This window comes from Thunnus maccoyii, chromosome 5, assembly GCF_910596095.1.
Source record: "Thunnus maccoyii chromosome 5, fThuMac1.1, whole genome shotgun sequence".
Lineage (NCBI taxonomy): Eukaryota > Metazoa > Chordata > Actinopteri > Scombriformes > Scombridae > Thunnus > Thunnus maccoyii.
Genome location: NC_056537.1, coordinates 7,551,841 through 7,571,131, shown reverse-complemented (window position 1 = coordinate 7,571,131; position 19,291 = coordinate 7,551,841). Strand labels below are relative to the sequence as shown.

General features: G+C 38.7%; 4 protein-coding genes and 1 long non-coding RNA gene across 10 annotated transcripts; 2 read left to right on the top strand and 3 right to left on the bottom strand.

The window, feature by feature from the left end:
- The first annotated feature begins 857 nt into the window (after positions 1-857).
- On the top strand, positions 858-4,304 carry akip1 (A kinase (PRKA) interacting protein 1). Of its 3 annotated transcripts, none has more exons than XM_042412217.1 (5): positions 858-965; positions 2,271-2,459; positions 2,584-2,658; positions 2,741-2,857; positions 3,851-4,304. In XM_042412217.1, the coding sequence occupies exons 2-5, from the start codon at positions 2,301-2,303 to the stop codon at positions 3,998-4,000; spliced, it is 501 nt and encodes a 166-aa protein (XP_042268151.1). In that variant the 5' UTR covers positions 858-965; positions 2,271-2,300; the 3' UTR covers positions 4,001-4,304. The 3 variants fall into 3 exon arrangements, with proteins under 3 accessions (XP_042268151.1, XP_042268153.1, XP_042268152.1); XM_042412219.1 differs by lacking the exon at positions 858-965 and adding an exon at positions 972-1,048; XM_042412218.1 differs by lacking the exon at positions 858-965 and adding an exon at positions 1,113-1,206.
- A 56-nt stretch (positions 4,305-4,360) lies between these two features.
- On the bottom strand, positions 4,361-5,744 carry LOC121897609 (uncharacterized protein C11orf16 homolog). Its single transcript, XM_042412216.1, has 2 exons — positions 5,161-5,744; positions 4,361-4,596 (listed from the first exon to the last, which is right to left on the bottom strand). The coding sequence occupies exons 1-2, from the start codon at positions 5,642-5,644 to the stop codon at positions 4,373-4,375; spliced, it is 708 nt and encodes a 235-aa protein (XP_042268150.1). The 5' UTR covers positions 5,645-5,744; the 3' UTR covers positions 4,361-4,372.
- Positions 5,745-6,488: 744 nt separating this feature from the next.
- Positions 6,489-8,226, top strand: LOC121897799. The gene is made up of 3 exons (XR_006096289.1): positions 6,489-6,575; positions 7,843-7,996; positions 8,151-8,226. It is a non-coding gene; the product is annotated as an uncharacterized LOC121897799 (long non-coding RNA).
- Positions 8,227-9,106: 880 nt separating this feature from the next.
- c5h11orf16 (chromosome 5 C11orf16 homolog) lies at positions 9,107-10,987 on the bottom strand. The gene is made up of 2 exons (XM_042412524.1): positions 10,666-10,987; positions 9,107-9,475 (listed from the first exon to the last, which is right to left on the bottom strand). Exons 1-2 carry the CDS (start codon positions 10,870-10,872, stop codon positions 9,107-9,109), a joined length of 576 nt encoding a protein of 191 aa, XP_042268458.1. The 5' UTR covers positions 10,873-10,987.
- A 1,586-nt stretch (positions 10,988-12,573) lies between these two features.
- LOC121897500 (nuclear receptor-interacting protein 3-like) lies at positions 12,574-19,144 on the bottom strand. Of its 4 annotated transcripts, none has more exons than XM_042412034.1 (8): positions 19,059-19,144; positions 16,526-16,834; positions 15,709-15,885; positions 15,108-15,190; positions 14,817-14,956; positions 14,626-14,678; positions 13,782-13,870; positions 12,574-13,265 (listed from the first exon to the last, which is right to left on the bottom strand). In XM_042412034.1, exons 2-8 carry the CDS (start codon positions 16,691-16,693, stop codon positions 13,238-13,240), a joined length of 738 nt encoding a protein of 245 aa, XP_042267968.1. In that variant the 5' UTR covers positions 16,694-16,834; positions 19,059-19,144; the 3' UTR covers positions 12,574-13,237. The 4 variants fall into 4 exon arrangements, with proteins under 4 accessions (XP_042267968.1, XP_042267969.1, XP_042267966.1 ...); XM_042412035.1 differs by having other exon boundaries at positions 12,574-13,262; XM_042412032.1 differs by lacking the exon at positions 12,574-13,265 and adding an exon at positions 13,309-13,510.
- Between the last annotated feature and the right edge of the window lie 147 nt (positions 19,145-19,291).

Here is a 19,291-nt window from a genome sequence, read left to right as displayed (position 1 = left end):
CTTCATCCTGGTTAAGCTCTGAAACATGATAAATTATGTAAAATTTATATTTTATGCACACCATTACCTCTGTTGAGCAGTGATCATAATAGTGCAAAGAGTAGCTATTCCACTATAATCTAATGAGCAGCTACCACAAGAGATTCAGAATCGTTTTATAAGCCAATGTAAGAATACAAAGAATGTGTCTTTGCATTTGGTTGCACAAAAGACAACATAGAAGAACAAAAATAGAACACAAGAAGGTATAGTGATGATGAAATGAACAAAGTAATATCAAAATTATTTACAGAACGAAACAGTTTTGAAATGGGATTTAAAAACCGTACAAAGGAAATATGGACAAAGAAATGAAATAAAAGAAGGTAAAGGGTAAAAAATTTAAAGTGACGTGCATAAATAAATTATGTAACAGTGGAGGTTGGATGCAATGAACAATATAAAGATCAGTTTGATGAAATAAAGTGACAAGTGCAGAGATTAAATGAGGGATGTCAAATGTAAAATCCAGTTCAGCTATTTGCAGCGGTAGTCACTGATAGACAGATAGATAGATAGATTTGTGATATTCATTTCTGTAAAGGAACAGAAATGGGAATAATAAATAATGAATACAATAAATAAGACTAAAAATGATATATGTGTATCTGTAGAGTATTAAATAACAGAAGAACCAGTATTTGCAAATTACACTAGAAATTAAGACAACATTTCCAGCACACGTGATTTAGTTTGATGAGCTTCACATTCAAGGAGGAGGAAGGAGAAGAGGAGAGGGAGAGGAGAAGGAGGAGGAGGAGGGAAGGAGGGGAGGGGGAGGAGGAGGAGGAGGAGGGAAGGAGGAGGGGGGCGGGGTCTTACGTGCAGGATTTCCGTCCTGTCATTTGAAAACCGCAGCACGGCCGCGGCTGTGTGAAACTCCTCAAACTAAACATGGAGATTATGAGAAGAACCACATTTAAAAGGTAACTATGAAGAGGTGTTGACGTCTGTTAAAGCCCGTGTTTAACTGCTCAGCTCGCGGTGCGCGCGCCGAGGTAAACAACAGGTAAATAAGCTCTTAAACCTTGTTGACTTGTTGGCGCGGCGGTGATCTCATTATGACGAAACGACCACAGAACGTGACGTGAGCAGTTTGAATGTTTTGGCGTCTCTGTGTTTGTGTTGACCAGCTGCAGTAAACGACTGTCTGTCTCAACAGAGAAAGTGAGTAGATCCAGGAAAGTGATAAGTACCTCCTTGTGTGCGCGTTAATCTTCACGCATGCGCTGTTTCACTGCATTTCACACGTTCATTTGTAGGAGTACATGAGGTACATCTCAAGTCTCTTAACTGCATCCACGTTTCCCTCACTTGCGTCTTTTCCTCGCGTCTGTGGATACGAGGAGAGAAGAAACGAGGAAATAAGTTTTTAGAGAAATGAGACGTCCTTATTTCCTCCGAAGCGTCACGTGAAGCGACGTCCGTTTGTGATGACATCTGATCACAGCTGGATCAGCTGTCAGTCGGCTTTAACAGCTGTAGAGACTTTTGATGGAGTTTGTATCTGCACACATGTTCACTGTGCTCGCACTAATAAAAGATGCACAGTTATCACTACCAGCAGCTGTTTACTGTGTCCTGCTCAGAGGCACAGGAACCATTTCTACTGGCAGAATGTGTTTATATTATTTATTAATTATTTGCATCTGTATTTATTGATATTGTGATTGTGAATTCATTATTTAATAACCCACAATATGACCAGGGTGTCTTTTGAACACTGGAAATGGCTAAAATTTTCAGGGAAAATTTAAATGATGTAACTCATATCAAACTGAATGAAAGTGATATAAAATATAAAAGTGTTTCTTTCTGACAGACAGACTCTCCCTGACTTTAATTTTATCCGTAATAAAAGTTAATGCGGGAAATAACAGATCATGAAAAGAAAAATATTTATAATAAAGGAAGAAAGTTGTTTAGGTTTCTTTTGTTGATCAGATTAAACCTAAAGATATTCAGTTTAACATCATAGAAGACAAAGAAAACCAGCAAATATTCACATTTTAGAAGCTGGAACAACTTAATTTTTGGCATTCTTACCTAAAAACGGCTCTAACAATCATCAAAATAGTTGCTGATTAAATTTCTGTTGATTGAATAACCGTTTCATCAAGTTGTTAGAAAAGACAGGTATATTTAGAACAAAGTCTGTTGAGCTTCACAGTGAGGTTTGTGATACCAGGAAACAGGCTGATTGAGCGCATTTTGTTTCTTCCTTCGCTCAGGTGAAGGTCACCTGTGTTTAACTCGACTTCATGGCAAGCCAAGCCTGGCTGGAGTCTTCTCTGCGGCGCTCTGCCAGCCTGGGCCTGGAGGTGCTGCAGCGGGCCTCTAGGCGGAGTGTAGACTGGACGAGCACCAGTGCATCCCAGACCCCCACAACCACAGATGAAGACACACAAACACCTGTCGAGGTTCCTGCATGTCTTTTATATATATATATGATCCCCACTTCCATGAATGTATTTTGAATCCTTTGCTGGGTTTTATATCTGCTCATCTCGGCCGTCATGATATTTTCTTATGTCGCTTTTTCAGGGAAGACACATAGAGCTTGATGATGCCTTTGCAACCATCGCAGAGTTCATGGCGCAGACGACCTATCAGTGCAAAGTCAGTAATTGTTTTCCGGCATCCCCAAAGCTTTTAGCTACAGACTTGGAAGACTAAAATGTGACTGTTGTTTGTGCTGCAGAAGTTTTATGAGTCTTGCACTGAGCCCAGCGACAATGAGAGGAAACACGTGTCCAGGTTCCATACACGACCAGCTGCTGGGACGACAACAACATCTGCATTGCCACCGAGGAAACATGTAAGCACTTTGTACAACAAAAGTACCCTGATGATCTGTAAACGTTCAGGTGTGTTAATAGCTCTGTTAAAGCTGCACTACAGGGCAGAAATGCTCTTTAACGAGCTGTGTCAGCTTTTTAAAGTTATCATGGCCGACCTGTTCGCAAACACCGAAACAGTAACATGGACATACTGCTAGAGGTGTGTCTGTCACCATCTTATGAATGCCAGATCAATACTCACTGACATTTTTAGCATTAGTTTGGTCCCCTAACCCCTGAACTATACAATATTTAACTCCATTCAATACACCAGGTACTTTTTTCCTTTGGCACAGCTGCAGTTTTGCTCAGGACAGATGGCAAACGCTCAGTTTGTGTGAGCTTTTGTGCCTGGAGTGGCTGTGCTGGAGGGTCGTGGAAAGCTCAACCATACGACCAAACAAGCCAGCAAACTGAAACATCAAATGTTGTAGGAAGCCAGTACTGGGGGGGGGGATAATTCTGTATTTCAAGAAGGGAGAGACAGAGAAGTTGGGACTTTTAGAGCCAGCAACTAGCAGTCAGTAGAAAAACTTTACAGTAGCGACCTTTGTAAGCAGAAGTATCACCGCGAGACCCCAAATGAGGCCTTGTTGTGTTACTCTGGTATCAGAGAGGTGTGGCTGGATACAAGTTGTGCCTCTCAATCTGCAACAGTATTTAAAAACAGAGCTGTAGACTCTGTTTAAAAGTGATCTATTCTAATAGTATAGACTTTATTGAACAAAATAACAGTAATGAAAGCAGCAAGACCACAACTGTTTCATCATGATCTCATATTAAATCCATCCATACAAATGCAACACCAGTAGATTCTCAGCAGATGTCGCTATTTTACTGAATCAAATCTCAGAAAGTTTCCCCCATCACTACCTCACATCACTTCCACATCAGCTTCACTCATCAGCTGCACTTCCTCTCTGGAACCAAAAATAAAAAACTTCAACATTCAAATCTCGTCGTGTCTTCAGGGTCGTGTGTCGGACGCAGGTGAAGACTTCTACATCGAGGTTTCACCCGGAACGTACGCCATCACCGCCAGCATGCCTGAGTCACATCAGCAGACGCAGCTGGTGAGCATCAATGCTGGGGAGAGTGTCGACCTCACCTTTAACCTCTGACCTCTCACCTGACCACCCTTAACCTTCGATTATAAAACCGAGCATTGCTTAAGCTGTGTGTGTGTGTGTTTTATTGCTTCTTTTATACCAGTATCTGCAGTAAGAGTTTACAATTTATTTTTATATCAAAATGTTTTATTTGCTGCACATTGAGAAGCCATATTTTGCTGCATTTTACCTGAGTGTTTTATTATGTAGATTGTGTGTCGAAATTCTGCCATAGAACATCATGTACTGCACTTAATATTTTTACCTGCACTAATACCACATCACTGTATTAAAATAAAGTGTTTTTTAATTAATATTTCTGGTGTTTGGTTTGTTTTTCACCAGCTTTATATGGATACATGGTCAACCATCTGTAGTCTGACATTATGTGTAAACAGCACTGGTGTTGTTGGCTGAGAAAGGCTGCAGTCCCACGGGTGGTCGAGGTTTAAACTTAGTCATTCCAAAAACATCTCTGACGTTCGCTCTTCTTCCTTTAGCAGCAGGAAGAGTCTGAAACAGAGAGCTGTGATTGGGCGAGGCGCTCATCCGTGGGGCAGGGAAGCCGAATCTTGCAGGAGGTGATGCCCTTCTGGGCACTGAACCCCCTGGAGATAAATATAGAAATATATAAATATGATCAGACTTCATGCAGATTGAATGGGAGCAAGACACCACTGTGCATTTCACACTGTACTGTAACAGCTTTGAGTATAGAGCTACAGATTAGTTGATTAATCAATTAGTTAATCACCAGAAAATTAATTGGCAAATAAAATAATCCAATAATTGCTTTAGTCATTCTTTAAGGGAAATTGCCAAACATTTTTAGGTTGCAGCTTCTCAAATGTGAGGATTTAAACTTTTTTTGTGTCATATATGATAGTAAATTGAATGTTGTAGAAAAATGGAACAATCCCAGTGAACATTAGCCTATTCTTTCAGTTGCTTTCCATCTATTCTTGGTCTGAGTCTCCCGTAGGAGGATGATTGGTAGTCTGGTTGTCTCATGCAGGTTGTATCAGTGTGTTTTCCTCAGAATTGAAGATAAAATCAGTCTGTTTATTTAAACTACAGCTAATATGATAATTGTGTCATTGAAATCAAGTTTGGTGGTTTTGGCTTTGAGACTTTAAGAGGAACTTTAGTCAGTGTGTGTGTTTGTTTCCCACCTGGCTGTCTGTGCTGTGGCTCTGGGCCTGTTCTCCTCCAGTACCTCCAGGGAGGACGCTGTTGTTTACTCCCCAGTTTAACAGCAGGAGGAAATGTTGCTCTGGTCTCATCCTCAGAAAGATATGAGGAGGAGGAAGACGGCGCCTCAGGGTCACTTCTCAGTACATCTGTATCTTTGAGTTCCACCTGTTTATCTCGCTCTGCCCTGTCTAATCCATCCATCCGTCCGAGGCTAGACCTGCAACTTGGTGGAACTATGCAGGACCAGGCGTTTGTGATTGAACAGCAGCAAGATGAAGATGCTGACTGACAGTAGTCGGTGCAGAACAGCTGGGGGGTGCATGAAGAGCTGCGAGCACAAAGCCAAGAACAACTGGGGGCTGATGTTGGGATTTGGAGCTCCCTGACTATTCTGTCATGGTGAGAGGCTGAAATGGGCAAAACCAGGCTGTCAGGAACCAGAGACACACAGCCGTTCCACATCAGCACCCGGAGGCTCGTAACACCATCAGCTGTAGGAGAGAAGAAGGAGACATGAGAGTGAATTACTGATGATCATAAATAGATATCAGTTATTTTTAACATGAACAATAGTAACTGTATCCTGTCATGGAGAACTTTTAGAAATATAAGTTCTTTACAAAGACAGAAAAACATGAAACCAACAGAAAAAGTGTTGAAAGTAAGGCGAGAAAAATGTATAAATGGTCCATTTATTGTCTTTCTCTGGTGGTTTCATCAACATTGATGAAGCTCACAACACAGCTAATATGTCAACAGATCCATCTCCATGACAACTGAATAAAATCTATCTGTGGGTGAAGACAATGTGATATGGTAGAAAACCCCAGAAAAAAGCAGACTTTGAGTTTGTCAAACAACTATTAATCAGTACATTTCATTAAAGTTAATACATTTATGTAAACTTAAATTACTTATTATTTACAGAGGAACTGACAAGGATTATCCAAGATTTATTAAATTAAAATGTATCTACTAGAATTCATCAAAAAATACAATCTCTACAGTCATCTTGGATTTTTTACCTCAATTGACACCACTAATATCATAAAAAATCTAAAACATCAGAACCAAACACTTCTGTCACCGTACCTCTAAAACTATCTCTGTGTTCTGTGGCGGCCATCACTCTCCCCGGCCCATATCTCCTCAGGTCTGGTTCCCATGGCGACAGGACAGTATCTCCAGGTACCAGACCAGACTCACAGTGTGTGTGATCCCTGGTGTGGTTCAGCATGTCGAGGGAGCAAACAAGTTGCTGCTTAGAGGAGACGAAACCCAAACTAGCACTTCCTGGTTGGTCAAACTCGACGACCCAAACTCCTCTGCGGCCCTGAGTTTGGACACATGGGAAGAAGATGTTGACATACACAGCGATATGTGTCCTCTGCAGGTCAGTATATACGGTGTACAGTAATCTGTAAGTATGTGGACAAAATGTTTGATGGACTGACTCAAGCACACTGGATTTGAAATTGAATATTGATCATGAGGCTGGAAGTGTTGACTTTCACCTTTAATTTGAGGATGTTTATGTCCACATCAAAAGGACTGTGTAGAAATGTCGTGTGCCCGTGTGAACATTGAAACAGGTTTTTCTTGCTGTAATCATTCCCTTTGTTCATACTGACCATTAAGAGAAATCTTAATAATGCACTTTCAATGTAAATGATGGGGGGCAAAATCACAGTCCTCCTTCCATGCAAAAAAAATATTTAAAGTTTATCTGAAGCTAATATGAGGCTTCAGTCATGCAAATTAGTCAAATTTCACTAAAAAAGTACTTTTAGTCCTAAATTCCCTCTTTTTGTTATGATCCTTCCATTGCAGCTGAACAGGAAAACACTGTCCATCAAGACACAAAGAGGTAATTTTGAAACAAAAAAAGACTGTAACTGTGGTAGATATCCACTTTATCTGACTAACTCAGATGGCTGAAGCCTCATATTATCTTCAGATCAACATTTAAATACATTTTTGCACAAACTGAGGACTATGGATTTTGTCCCCCATCAGTTATATTGAAAGTGTACAGTCAGTATGACCAGGAGGAATGATCACAGAGAGCAAAACCTATTTCAGCATTCATATGGGCACCTGACTGTTGTTTTAAGACTTTAAAATTATGAACCTATCCTTTAATATGCAGTCCCTCCATTTTAATGGGCAGAGTAAGTAATTGGACAAGTTAAATTTGTATTGTATTTTAATATTTGGTTGCAAATCAAATATCACTAGGTACAGTATCTGATGCTCTGTCAGGCCCATAATTAAGCCATTTTTTACTTCTTGCTCATTTCAGGGCTTTTTCTGCCTTCAGTCTGGTCCTCAGCAGTGAAACACATGAACAGTTGGATTGAGGTGTTTGACTTGGCCAATCAATAACATTTTTTGTTCCCCAAAATGCTTGTTGGCTGCTTTGCACTGTCCTAAAATTGGTAGACTTTGTATAAAAAGTATTGACCCAATAAATTAAACATCATTGTCCTTTTTTTAAAATTAAATTCACTGTAGTGGAGTACACCTAAAACACTAATAATGTGTTTCAGTGGTGTATCACTGTACGTATGTTATAATACACAGGCGTTATATCTTTTCACCTGCACTTGCTGTATCACAGTGCCCAGATAATAAAAGCCATCCATCTCCCTCCTGGCCAGCACTCTGCCTCCTGGTAAGAACTCTGAGCTGCTCAGAGTTCGACCAGACAGCACGCAGGAAGTAACCAGGCGGTGAAGATTACACAGACTGCACCTGAGGGACCACAGGAAGTCAAAAGACAGCTGAAGTATTACTCATATACATACAGTACAGGTATGTCAATGGGCTGATGAGTCTATCCACATCACTCTACGGCACGTTGTGTTTATGTTTGTGTTGTTAGAAATATCACACGTTCAAGACACATCAGATTATTTTAGATTATCTGCTACGAAGCTGTAATATTGTTTATACTGCATTGTTAAAGATGGTGTAGCCATGGAAACCAACCTGAGCAGAGGTGAGGATGTGTTGTGCTGCTGCGGGATCATGACAGAGGCAGACGGACAGCAACACTTGACCGGAGAGACGTTTGGCACTGATGATTGTGTGGACAGTGGAATCAGCTGACAACATTCATGGAAACACACAGTCACACATTTCTCTGAATTTAAACATTTTACATCACAATGAAGCCCTTTTGATGTGCTGGGGTTATGTTTATTATTATATTTATTGGTTTATTTTTAAGTTTATTATTCAGGTAAGTATTCAATATGTTTTGTCAAACTCTTTTTAAGTTTGCAAAAATGTCAGATTCTCTTCTGAGAAACTAATACCACAAAAATATTCAGACAGATAAGAAAGGTACTTTAACTCTTAAAGATCCACTGGGGAGTACAAAGCTTTTAATTTGACCTTTATGGAACAGAATAAATACCCCTTTGGTGAGTTTACATAAGTTTATTCACCCACAAACTGATGTAAAGTGGGACCAAATATCTTTATGTGTATTTTCTGGATACATTTTTCTTAATGTCTGACTCTAGATATATTGAACTCTGTGAAGTGAAGTGAGGTCAGTGTCTGTGCAAAACCTTCTGAGTGGCTGGAAGGCAAATTGGATGAGCCGAAACTAAGACTGAGACAGTTGTCTTACAGTTAATTAGGAGATTTATCTAAAAATGGTGTAACTTGGTGACTTTATTTCATAAAATGAAAGATGTAGATTCTCCTAAATGTTGCTTATGTTTAATGCATGTCAGTTATCATGGCATCTATCTTCATGACTGCAAAAAGATGCTGTTTCTCCTCTTAGTTTCAGGGGCAAAATGTTGTATTTGACCTTGTGCTTGTGTCCAATAGAGTGTTTTGATATTAATATCACAGAATAATCACAAATTCTTAACTAGTCCTGTCTGATACCAACCAAATTCACTCGTATTATACCTTCTCCAGTGCTCCACTCGAATTGACTGAAATCATATAACAGCTCCCTCTTGTGGCGTGGGTCAGACACAGCAGGTAGTCTTGGGTGTTGATATCCAGCTGGCTGCCTGAGTCCTGCAGGTAGAAGATGTTCACGGGCCTCCAGGCTGCCAGGGCCGGCAGGGCTCTCAGCATGGCCTCTGGCTGGTCAGGGAGGTCTGTGGTGAGCAGGTGGACGGCCTGGCAGGTAGGGTCAGTAAGGGCCAGACTCAGGGCGGCTAGGAGATCCTTGCCGGGGCTGCAGCTGACAGAGTGAATCCAGGACAGAGTCGTGTACACTGTGTCAGGAGTACAGGGAAGCATGTGGTGGGACCAGCAGTTCACCTGCCGCATAGGAAGAGAGAATCAATTAAAGTAAAGGTTATACTTAAAATGAAATTTTATTTGTGGATATTTGCTCAGTTTGGTTCATTCAAATCTAAAGTTTAGAACATAATTTCCTGAAATCTACCTGCCTTGAACTTTGATACAGATATTCATGGTCCTCTATGTATTCAGATGACCTCCTGACCTTTCATCTAGCTGTAGTGACAGCTCAAAATTTCCCCTGGATTAAAACTGCAGTCCTTGGCAAAGTCCATCTCAAAATTTACAGGCTAGATTTCCATGAGATTCATTGTAGATCTTCATGGTCCACAGAGAATAATTCCTGAGGAGTTTTGTAACAGGATTTTCACTTTGGACAACATTTTCACATTCATACAACAAATATATAAATGTCTACTGGGCAAACTGCCATGAGATGGACTGAGTGCAGTCATGCTCGACAGTTGATGAACTATGGACACCCCATGAGTTTTCCCTTTGTAACAGCGTTAAATGTCAACTTCACACACAAGATATCTCATAATGTATTTGGAAAGTTACCATGAAATTCACTAAACAGATTCCATTACCCAAAGAAATTTAACCTTTTGATTAAACAGCCACCTTTTATCCTCAGAAAACTTTGTTTTGCAGGTATTAAATCAAGGTACTTTACCATTTAAAATTGATTAAAAAGCCAACGAATAACCAATGTCATTAGGATACATTATGTGGGAACCATGAATGTCTGTACAAAATCTATCCCTACTCTGTCATGTAGATGTTGAGAGATTTCTCACAGGATAAATGAAAACTTTGACCTGCTGGTGGCGCTATATGTAAAGTCAGGGGATCACCAACATCAGTAAGATTCAACCTCTGGAGATCATGAACATCTGTACAAATTTCATGGCAGGTCCATCCAATAGTTGTTGACATATTTCAGTCTTTACCAAAGTGATAAACATTGCTGTCCATCAAGTCACGCCGCTACTGTAGCTGAAAAACATTTTAGCCCCACTACTTGATCTCAGAATATATTAATTGTTTAATATGTTTGTTTCCTCCAATACCTTTTTATTATGGATTGTATTGAACACTTAAACCTCTAAAGAGAGATTTTCCTCATCCTCCGAGATGAAAGACCCTCTTAATGTAGCAGTATATCTGGTTGTTGGTGTTGTAATGAGCTTTTAGTCTCACCTCACCTTGCCTGAGAATGTCATGATGTTGAAGAGAGAGTCCCTTAGAGAAGCTTTAGTCAGCAGAGTCTGGATCAGCAGGCGTTTCACTGACTCCAGAGCAGCTCTCATGTTCTCTGAGCTGTCCAGGACAAAAGTGATGTTGCAGCGCCGCTTGCCCAGAAACAGTGGAATCAGTGCAGCCTCAGAGGCCGCTGTCTGCCTGGATGTCATCCTTACACTGTAATTATGTGGGCAGACAGCACTATTTTATTTGGTTTTCAATAGCTTTGCATAATTTGGTAGTTAAGTGACAGGAAAAAAAAGCAAAATAGAAGAGGAAGACGACGAAGGATACTGCATTTTAATGCTACAAATAACCAGCAACACTTTAAATAAATATGTACTTGTTTTGTAAAAATAAAGATGAAAATGTATTAAGGATGCACTTACATTTTTTAATAATACTTTTTTCTTTTTCTTTTTTGCCCATTATACGCAGGCTGTGTCTGTAATTTTACAGTACATGGGTTTGTTGTTGCCCCACACCTCCAGAGCAAACATATGAACAATATACACACAAGAGAAACAGAAATATGGACTATAACAACTCCCACGACTCCCCAACCCAGACAACAACACCACAAACAGTTACAAAGAACATGCTCAGTCAACGCTCTGCAACAAAAACAAATGCACAAAAAGATTAATCAAGTGATCTCTTTTTTCTTATATAACTAAGAATCTGACACATGTTTCTGCACACTGTTCCCTTGTGGTACATGGTTTACAAAATATCTCCATATTTGACTAAATTTCCATTCACTCCCACTCATGACTCTTTAGAAGAAGAATCCTAAATATTTCATTATGCCACATATGAACTGTAGGGGGCTCAGACTCAACCCATTTCAGTAACGTTTCCTTGCAAGCAACAAAAGTTTTTCCAATTTATTTAGGTCTAATGTTATAAACACAAAGGAGGAGAATAGATTTATGAACATTCATATTTTGAAACTGAACTAATTTCCACTGAGTTACTATGGGACAAGACCAAAAACAATGTAGAAGATGCTCAAAAGTTCATAAGAAATACTGTAAGTTAACCATTTAAGTAATTTTAATAAAAATGGTCATATGTAATCTAAAGTTCATGTTTTTGTTTTATTCTGTTGCTTCCTTAAAATTGTTTTTCATAAAGTGGTTTAATAATATTTTAATGTTTAATAAAACATTTAACTGCCTTTGTGAAGTTTTCAAATTATTCAAACACTTTTCTTTCTCTTAGAGTTCAGCCCCCAGGACGACTTAAAATATGTATCCTCTAAATAAAACATTTCGTCCTCCTTAAACAGACAATAGCACAACTATTATGTTTCTGTTTCTGTCACTAGAAACAAAACAAACAATAAAGGAAGCAGCTAAATACACGACTCCTTTTTTTAATTCTTGTTCTCTGATCTGAAACACAGTGATAAGCAGTAAAGACGAGGTCAGTACATTACCTACAAGTTTAAGTGTTTCTCACAGTCAGCTGCAGACGACAAGTTCACCTCACTGTTGATGTTGGTTTCCATGGAGAACTCTGAAGGACTGTGGCAGTCTTCTTCATGGCCACTGGAGGGGCTGCTCACCTGCCAATCAGCTGGCCGTTACTAAACACTATTGTCACTTTCTGGTTGCTATGATGACAAATGACACACATCCCTGCTGGTGTTTTTTTTTTTTTTTTTGTTCATGTCAAACCTCTTCCTGCTTTCTCTCTTCTGTGTTAATTCTTATTAGCAGCTTTAATTATGTCAACCTTTCGCTGGCCCAGTTTCATAAATGATGCTCAAAATAGCACAGGCACTTGTCTCATTATGTAAGATTTCCTCTGACAAACCCCCCCCCCCAAAAAACACAGAAAGACTCACATCATTTGAGATTTTATTTTATATTCAGTGCTGCACTTTGCTACAGTCAAGTGATAAAACATATCACAAGTGTCACTTTCTCTTTGTAAACATTAAAAGGCAGTGACCTCAATGCAAACACATGTTTCGGACTAGAAAATACATTACAACATTATAAAATACAATAGCTCAACAGTATATATATACATATATATATATATATATATGATAGCTACTGTATGTGCTAGGCTTATAAACTACATTTCACATGAAATAAAAATCATGCAACCTTTTTATCTGCAAGACCGATCCCCAGTTATAAATGTAGTAATACTTTGTCTGGCAGAACAATACTAATTAGTAGAATACGAGAGCTATAAATCACAATTCTACAAGAATCTTAAAATCTACAGCAACTACATGTTCTGTCAATAATGTGTTTACTAGCTGCACAACACATACTACTGTAGTGACAGATCATATATGATCATATGCTAAGCTACGAGAAATCATTGCCAGTGCTACATGACATGAGGAACTGTTTGTGTCCGCCGCTGCCGATGCCTGCAGCAAACAAACAAACAGAGTGTGAGAGAGTTTATGAAATGAGAAATATGAACTTCTCTAATGAGGCATCTAGTTGTATGAGGAAATAATTCTATTGCTTCTGGTCACTGTGTGTGTTGGCAGCAGGGAAGTCAGTATTACAGGTTTCTGTAGTTAGAGAAACTGCTGTGCAAAAAGGAGAGAAGAAGAAACAGAAAGGATTTGATTAGATTGATTTGTAGAACATGAACTTCATAGATATCAACTGTCCAATAATGTTGCACATACTGATTAAAATAAAGTCATCTTGTTGAGCATTAACAAATTTAAGATACAATTTTTAAAGAAATATTTTGTGAAGAAATTCTACCTTTGCTTCAATTTTCCAGAATGTCTTTCAACAACCCCCAAGAAACCAGTCTGCATTCAAACTGTTCACAACAATATGTTCACGCCCAGTGATGCATAACATTCTCCAACTGTCTAAAACACGCAACTTCCCCAAAACATGCATTCTAAGCACAAAGTGAATTTGACCACACAATTAAAATTTGCACAATGTAACTGTTTGCGCAACAATATGTTCCCTGAGTTTCTATAAAGTGCATTTTGTTCCACTGGTTAAGAATTATTCTAAATCAAACTTGACTGTGAGGAACTGTGTGAACGTAAAGGAGGGTATCACTAAAAACACTCTCTTACCTTTCATTGAATGGCTTTTTGGCAAACTGAACTTGCTCTCTCATGGCTCTCCCAAACACCAACATCTGCTTTTCAGTGTCAATTACACACTGAAACAGAACAACATAAGACACATCAGACAAACCTGCCACAAGTTTAACTTTAAAGGACTTTTACTTTAACATCTGTCCAGTGTATATGTATTTTTTTTTTCAGGTAATCATTGGTCCTTTTGGTCCAACACAAACTGAAATGTCTCAACAACTACTGGACTGATGCCATGAAATTTGTTACAGACATTTATGGTTCCCAGAGGATGAATCTTTATTTGACTTGTCCAACATTTTAGTCTGTAAATATCGACATCAGGCTCTTAGGAAAGTTAAGCTAAGCCTGAGAAAGTAGAAGTGAGACTTCTGCCTCTCCATAACTTCTTTTAAAAGGGTTTCTATTCCTTTAAATTTGCATTTCAATGTTTTATTCTGTTTTGCTTTTTTATGTTGAAATGCAATATATAAAGCACCTTGAGCTGCCCGTATGTGTTAAATGCGCTATACAAATAAACTCGCCTTGCCTTACAAGCTTGGTCTGACCTCTGACCTTAGTCTGACCTCCTAAAATGCAGAATAAACAATTTTGATTTAGGCTACGTGGTCCCTTTTCTGAGTCCAAACTCACAGTTTTTCTCTTACTAGTCACAGTCTATCCACCACTTGTATTTTCTGATATGTAATGAGCATTATTGCCTAGTGGAGACCTGATTTGGATTTTTAGCCATATATCTTCCATTTTTTATGTATATATGCTGTTGATGATCTTTGTGTTTGAGCATTAGCCAGCAGTAACGAGGAGTAAGTAAAATTACCTTGAGTGACTTTAATGTCTTGTTGCCCAGAGACATCAGTGGCTTGTTACAATCTGCAAATAAATCAATGCAATATTGTTGGACATTCGTTTTATTTCAAAATACGTCAAATCTTCTTGAAATCCCTGACTACAGTCACAAAATTAATTGTAATCTTTAATCTCGGCTTTAATGTTACTCTTCGTCCTTACCCACTACAGCAAAGGAGCACATTATCCTGAGCTGTCCGATGTTTAGACTGAGTTCCTCGATATAACCGTCAATGTGGAGTTTCCGTTGAAATGGAAAGCCGTCCATCTCCTGTTTGTTCTCCTCAATCAAATCTTTTAAACTTTGAGAAAAACAAAAAAAACACAGTGAAGGAAGAAGAAGCTTCTCTTCTCTTCCGAAACGTGTGCATTCATTGCAAACTGAACATTGAAACTGACCCGGTGTCAGTCGAATGGACACGTAATGAGCATGTGTGCTCTGAATCATCTCACCCTAATCTCTCCGCAGTCTGAGAGGACATCAGGTTCAGTTTGCAGCCAGTGTCAATCAGCACATTCACCTCGTGTCCTAAACACTGTAAACACACAGATAAGGTTGAGGTTTAAGTGGATGTGTGGTGGAGACAACAAGGTGCCAGATGGAAAGAAACACGACAGAAACAGAAACAAAAAAGTGTTGAGGAATATTTTCTATATTTGAAGAATTATTCTAAATATACAAAACATGTTTTCTACCAGAGTAAATCATTACAACCTCGAAGGAAGCTGCTTGTTTAAGAAACCAAAAATCAGAACAGATATAATAGAAGAGCATATATAAAAGGAGTTAATATATAGTACAACCTGGAAACTGAAATAAAACTGTGTAACACAATCACAAAGTTTTAAAAAAAAAATGTATAAAATGTAATTATTTTCATTGCTGAATGAAAGAAATAAAATGTAAAAAAAAAAAAAAAGGAAATGTTTGCTGTTTCAGTCATTTTTGATTTAGCAGCTGTTATGGAGTACATTTTTAAAATAATCTACCCAGTCTTGTTTATATATATATGCTTTCTTAACCAGCTGGTTGGAATAATAACTTGTTGGTCACCTGGCAGGGGACATAGATGAAGTCTTCCTCCTCTTCTTCCTCATTCTCATGTGAATTTAAATGACTGCAGGTCAAAAGCACAGCGTTGTTATTTGGTGTCGTCACCCCACACATGCTTATCCTTCCCCGGGTCAACTTGGCTTCAAGCAGGCGCTTCTGTAGGATGTGATGCGGCTGCTGCAATAGAAATAAATATTAGAACGCGTGAACAAGCTCACAACACAAAATAAAACTATAATCTATAATGATGACATCTTCAGAGATTCTCAGTGAACATGTAGATGAAAAAAACAACATATTGATGGTGACTGTTGTATAAACAATATTGTGTTTCTACCTATAAACAGTATAAAAAGTACCAAATTCTGATGTCAATAGACTGTAATTAGTCAGTAATGTCGGGATAAAAAGTCAGGGATCATCTCTGAAAAACATTCATTTATTTATTAATTTTCATTGTGTTAAGGTTTATTTTGTTAAAGTGATTAAATATGAATTCAGTGCATTTTAAAATATCTCCCACATACTGTCAACACTATGGCCAATTCATTAGTGTGGGAGCTTATTTTTTCTATTTTTAGTCATCAGGTAGCCTTTTCTCTCATGTATCTGTCACGTGTGCAAACATGCTTTACTTTGAACTGAAACATCCATTTTAGACCATTTATTTTGTCCTTATAGCCACATTAAGCCGCAATATAGCCAAATTCTTCAAAACACATTACTCTCCCATCGTCATCACTTGTATTAGTTTAATATTAATTTGGCTAAGGTGGCTAAACTGTGAGCATTATAAGGCCTCTCATACGGGGCTCACCCCCTGTTTGGATGTCCCGAGCTTCTTCAGTCCATCCAGAGGCAGCAGATCAGCAGAGTCCTTATGGAGGAACTGGATCGCCTGTTTCAGCCTCCTCTGCTGCCTCAGAGCCGCAGCATCCAGGATCCCGGAGTCCCCGCGGTCCTCCGTCCGCATCCCGGTGAACATGTCGGCGGGTATCTAGGTGGAAATGTTCTGTCCTGTTTCTCCGGTTCTGTACCTTTACTCAACTGCGTTTAATGAGGAGTCCCCCTGTGATGCGTTCAGCTCAGCGGGGAGGAGGAGACACCCCCATCATCATCATCATCACTGAAGCATGAAGGTAAAGTCAGACAGGTTACAGGTACGACTTCTGGTTATATATTTCACAATAAAACCCATAGTCTATTTAAACACATGCATATTTCAGTTAAGCCTCTCTGACATCATCCTTCTTCTAAATAACAGGAGTGGAAAGCAACACAAGGGTTGATAAAGCTGCTTTAAAGTAAAAAATCAGAGCATATTACATGTGCCTGTTTACAGATATGAGAACTTTAATAAACTGATCTAACAGAAGAAAGAATATAATGACATTTTTTGCAACTAAAAACACAATTTATCTGTCTTTCTTTCTAATTAAACTCACCGCAGAATATGGGCTACACAGTCAGCCTATACAAGATGTCATTAAAACAAAAAGACAAAGTCAATTGTATTTGTATAGCCCAATATCGCATATTATACATTTGCCTCAGGGGGCTTTAAAATCTATACAGCAATACAACATCTTCTATCCTTAGATCATTGATTCAAATAAGAACTAATAAATCCCCCAAAAACCTTTCACAGGGAATAAAAGGAAGAGCATCAGAGAAGGGATCTGAAATACAGGATGACAAAATTATAGATGGGTTGACAACATATAACATTGTACCATATGGTACAGCAAAGACAATAATAACATGTTTTTGTTGTATTGCCTCTGGAAGCAATTGTTTAGGACATTTAAAGACCCCTTCCACCTAAAAATATAGGCTATGTTGCTTTTTGTCTCTCATTCGGATGATGTATGTGTTTGACACTAGAGGGGTGTTTTCACATTCATCCTCTGAGGCTTGTATGTACACGTCTCAAACTCAGATTTATGGTGAGATGAATGTGAAAACAAACTCTGAACAAACATTGTTCTGCACAGAGAAGCTCAAACATCCAAGTGAGGTGACAGAAAACAACACACATTGTTGGGGGGTTGAGGGGGACTTTAAATGCACTAAACGATGAAGCTTCTCAAGGCAATACAGCAAAAACATGTTATAATTCACCTCCAGTCTTTGCTGGACTGTAAGGTAGGGTGTCAGTTTAAGTGTTGAATAAGGGCTTTAAATTTACAGACACACACTTCCTGTATCATCTTGTCTCTTCCTGTCTGTTTTTGTGTCTCTTGACCAGACAACACCTGCCTGAAAGTGATACTCATTGGGACCAAAATATGTCATTTTATTGAATCGTGACTCCCTCAGGAAAAACAAATATGATAGACATGAAGTTTCCTGTTTTTTGAATGTTAAGTAGAGTTGTAACTTTTATACATTTCTAGAAATCCAACAAGTTTTAGAGGGATTTTTTATAACATAGATATGAAGAGAGATAAAAGGTTTGTGTAAAATGTGTACACAGTCAAAACTGCCAATTAGGGCTGAATAAAAATATAGTTATATTTGGGAATAATACACTCTTATAAACTATTCTATTGTTGTTCCCCATTATTATACACATCATACGGACATCACATTAAAGAAAGTTTTTGGACTTTGTCTCTAATCTTTGATTTTTGGTGAAATATTGGATCATTTGAACATTTATTGAAATGAAACCATGTGACAAGTTTGGAGGGAAAAAATCACTATTTGGTGGAGCTGTTAACAACTCATAGACATCTGAAATGTGACCCCGACTACACACTGCTTTTTGTAAGACGTCAAAAGCCAAAAAGGTTGGGAACCACTGGTTTCATCTTTAACAATGTGTTGTATTTTAAAAGCTTGTTATATTATCCATTGTGTCAAATCTTCATTGAAAAGTAACTAAAGCTGTTAAATAAATGTAGTGGAGTAGAAAGTACAATATTTCCCTCTGAAATGTAGTGGAGTGGAAGTATAAAGTAGCATCTCAAGTAAAGTACAAGTACCTCAAAACTGTTGTTGAGTAAATGTATTTAGTTACTTCCCACCACTGTTTATTTCTTTGCTTATCTACACTCTTGAGTGTATTTATGTTGTTTTTGTTTGTGATTGATGTGACTTGACTACTGAACCACAACGTTTGGTGTCTATTCATGAGTTGAAATTGTCTTTTAAAGATGCTGTGGGCTTATTTATTTTTCATATGTGATGCTCTGTGTCTCTTTTGTGCGGTCAGATAGATGTCAACAGGACATTTCGTCCCTCACAGCCTCTCTTCTCTTCACTGCATTGCCCACATCCCCCCTTTTCTTCTTTTTACCCACACGACCTTGTTTTCAACATGGATGCCGAAAAACCTCCACACTCACGCGGCTGTTTATGTCGCAGAGGAACAAATCTAACCACATCCTGCGGCACACAGCACCGCGACTCGGAGTTTACAGTCTCAGCTGACTGTCGTCTTGTGTTGAAGCTTCAAATATTTATTTTCCACGACGACGCGGCGCGTTTACAGTCACAAAAAGCCCGACACAATACGCAACCCGACGCGGAATGGCGGCTGCTAGGGGCCCGTGAAGCTGAATAGAAATGATGGATGGAT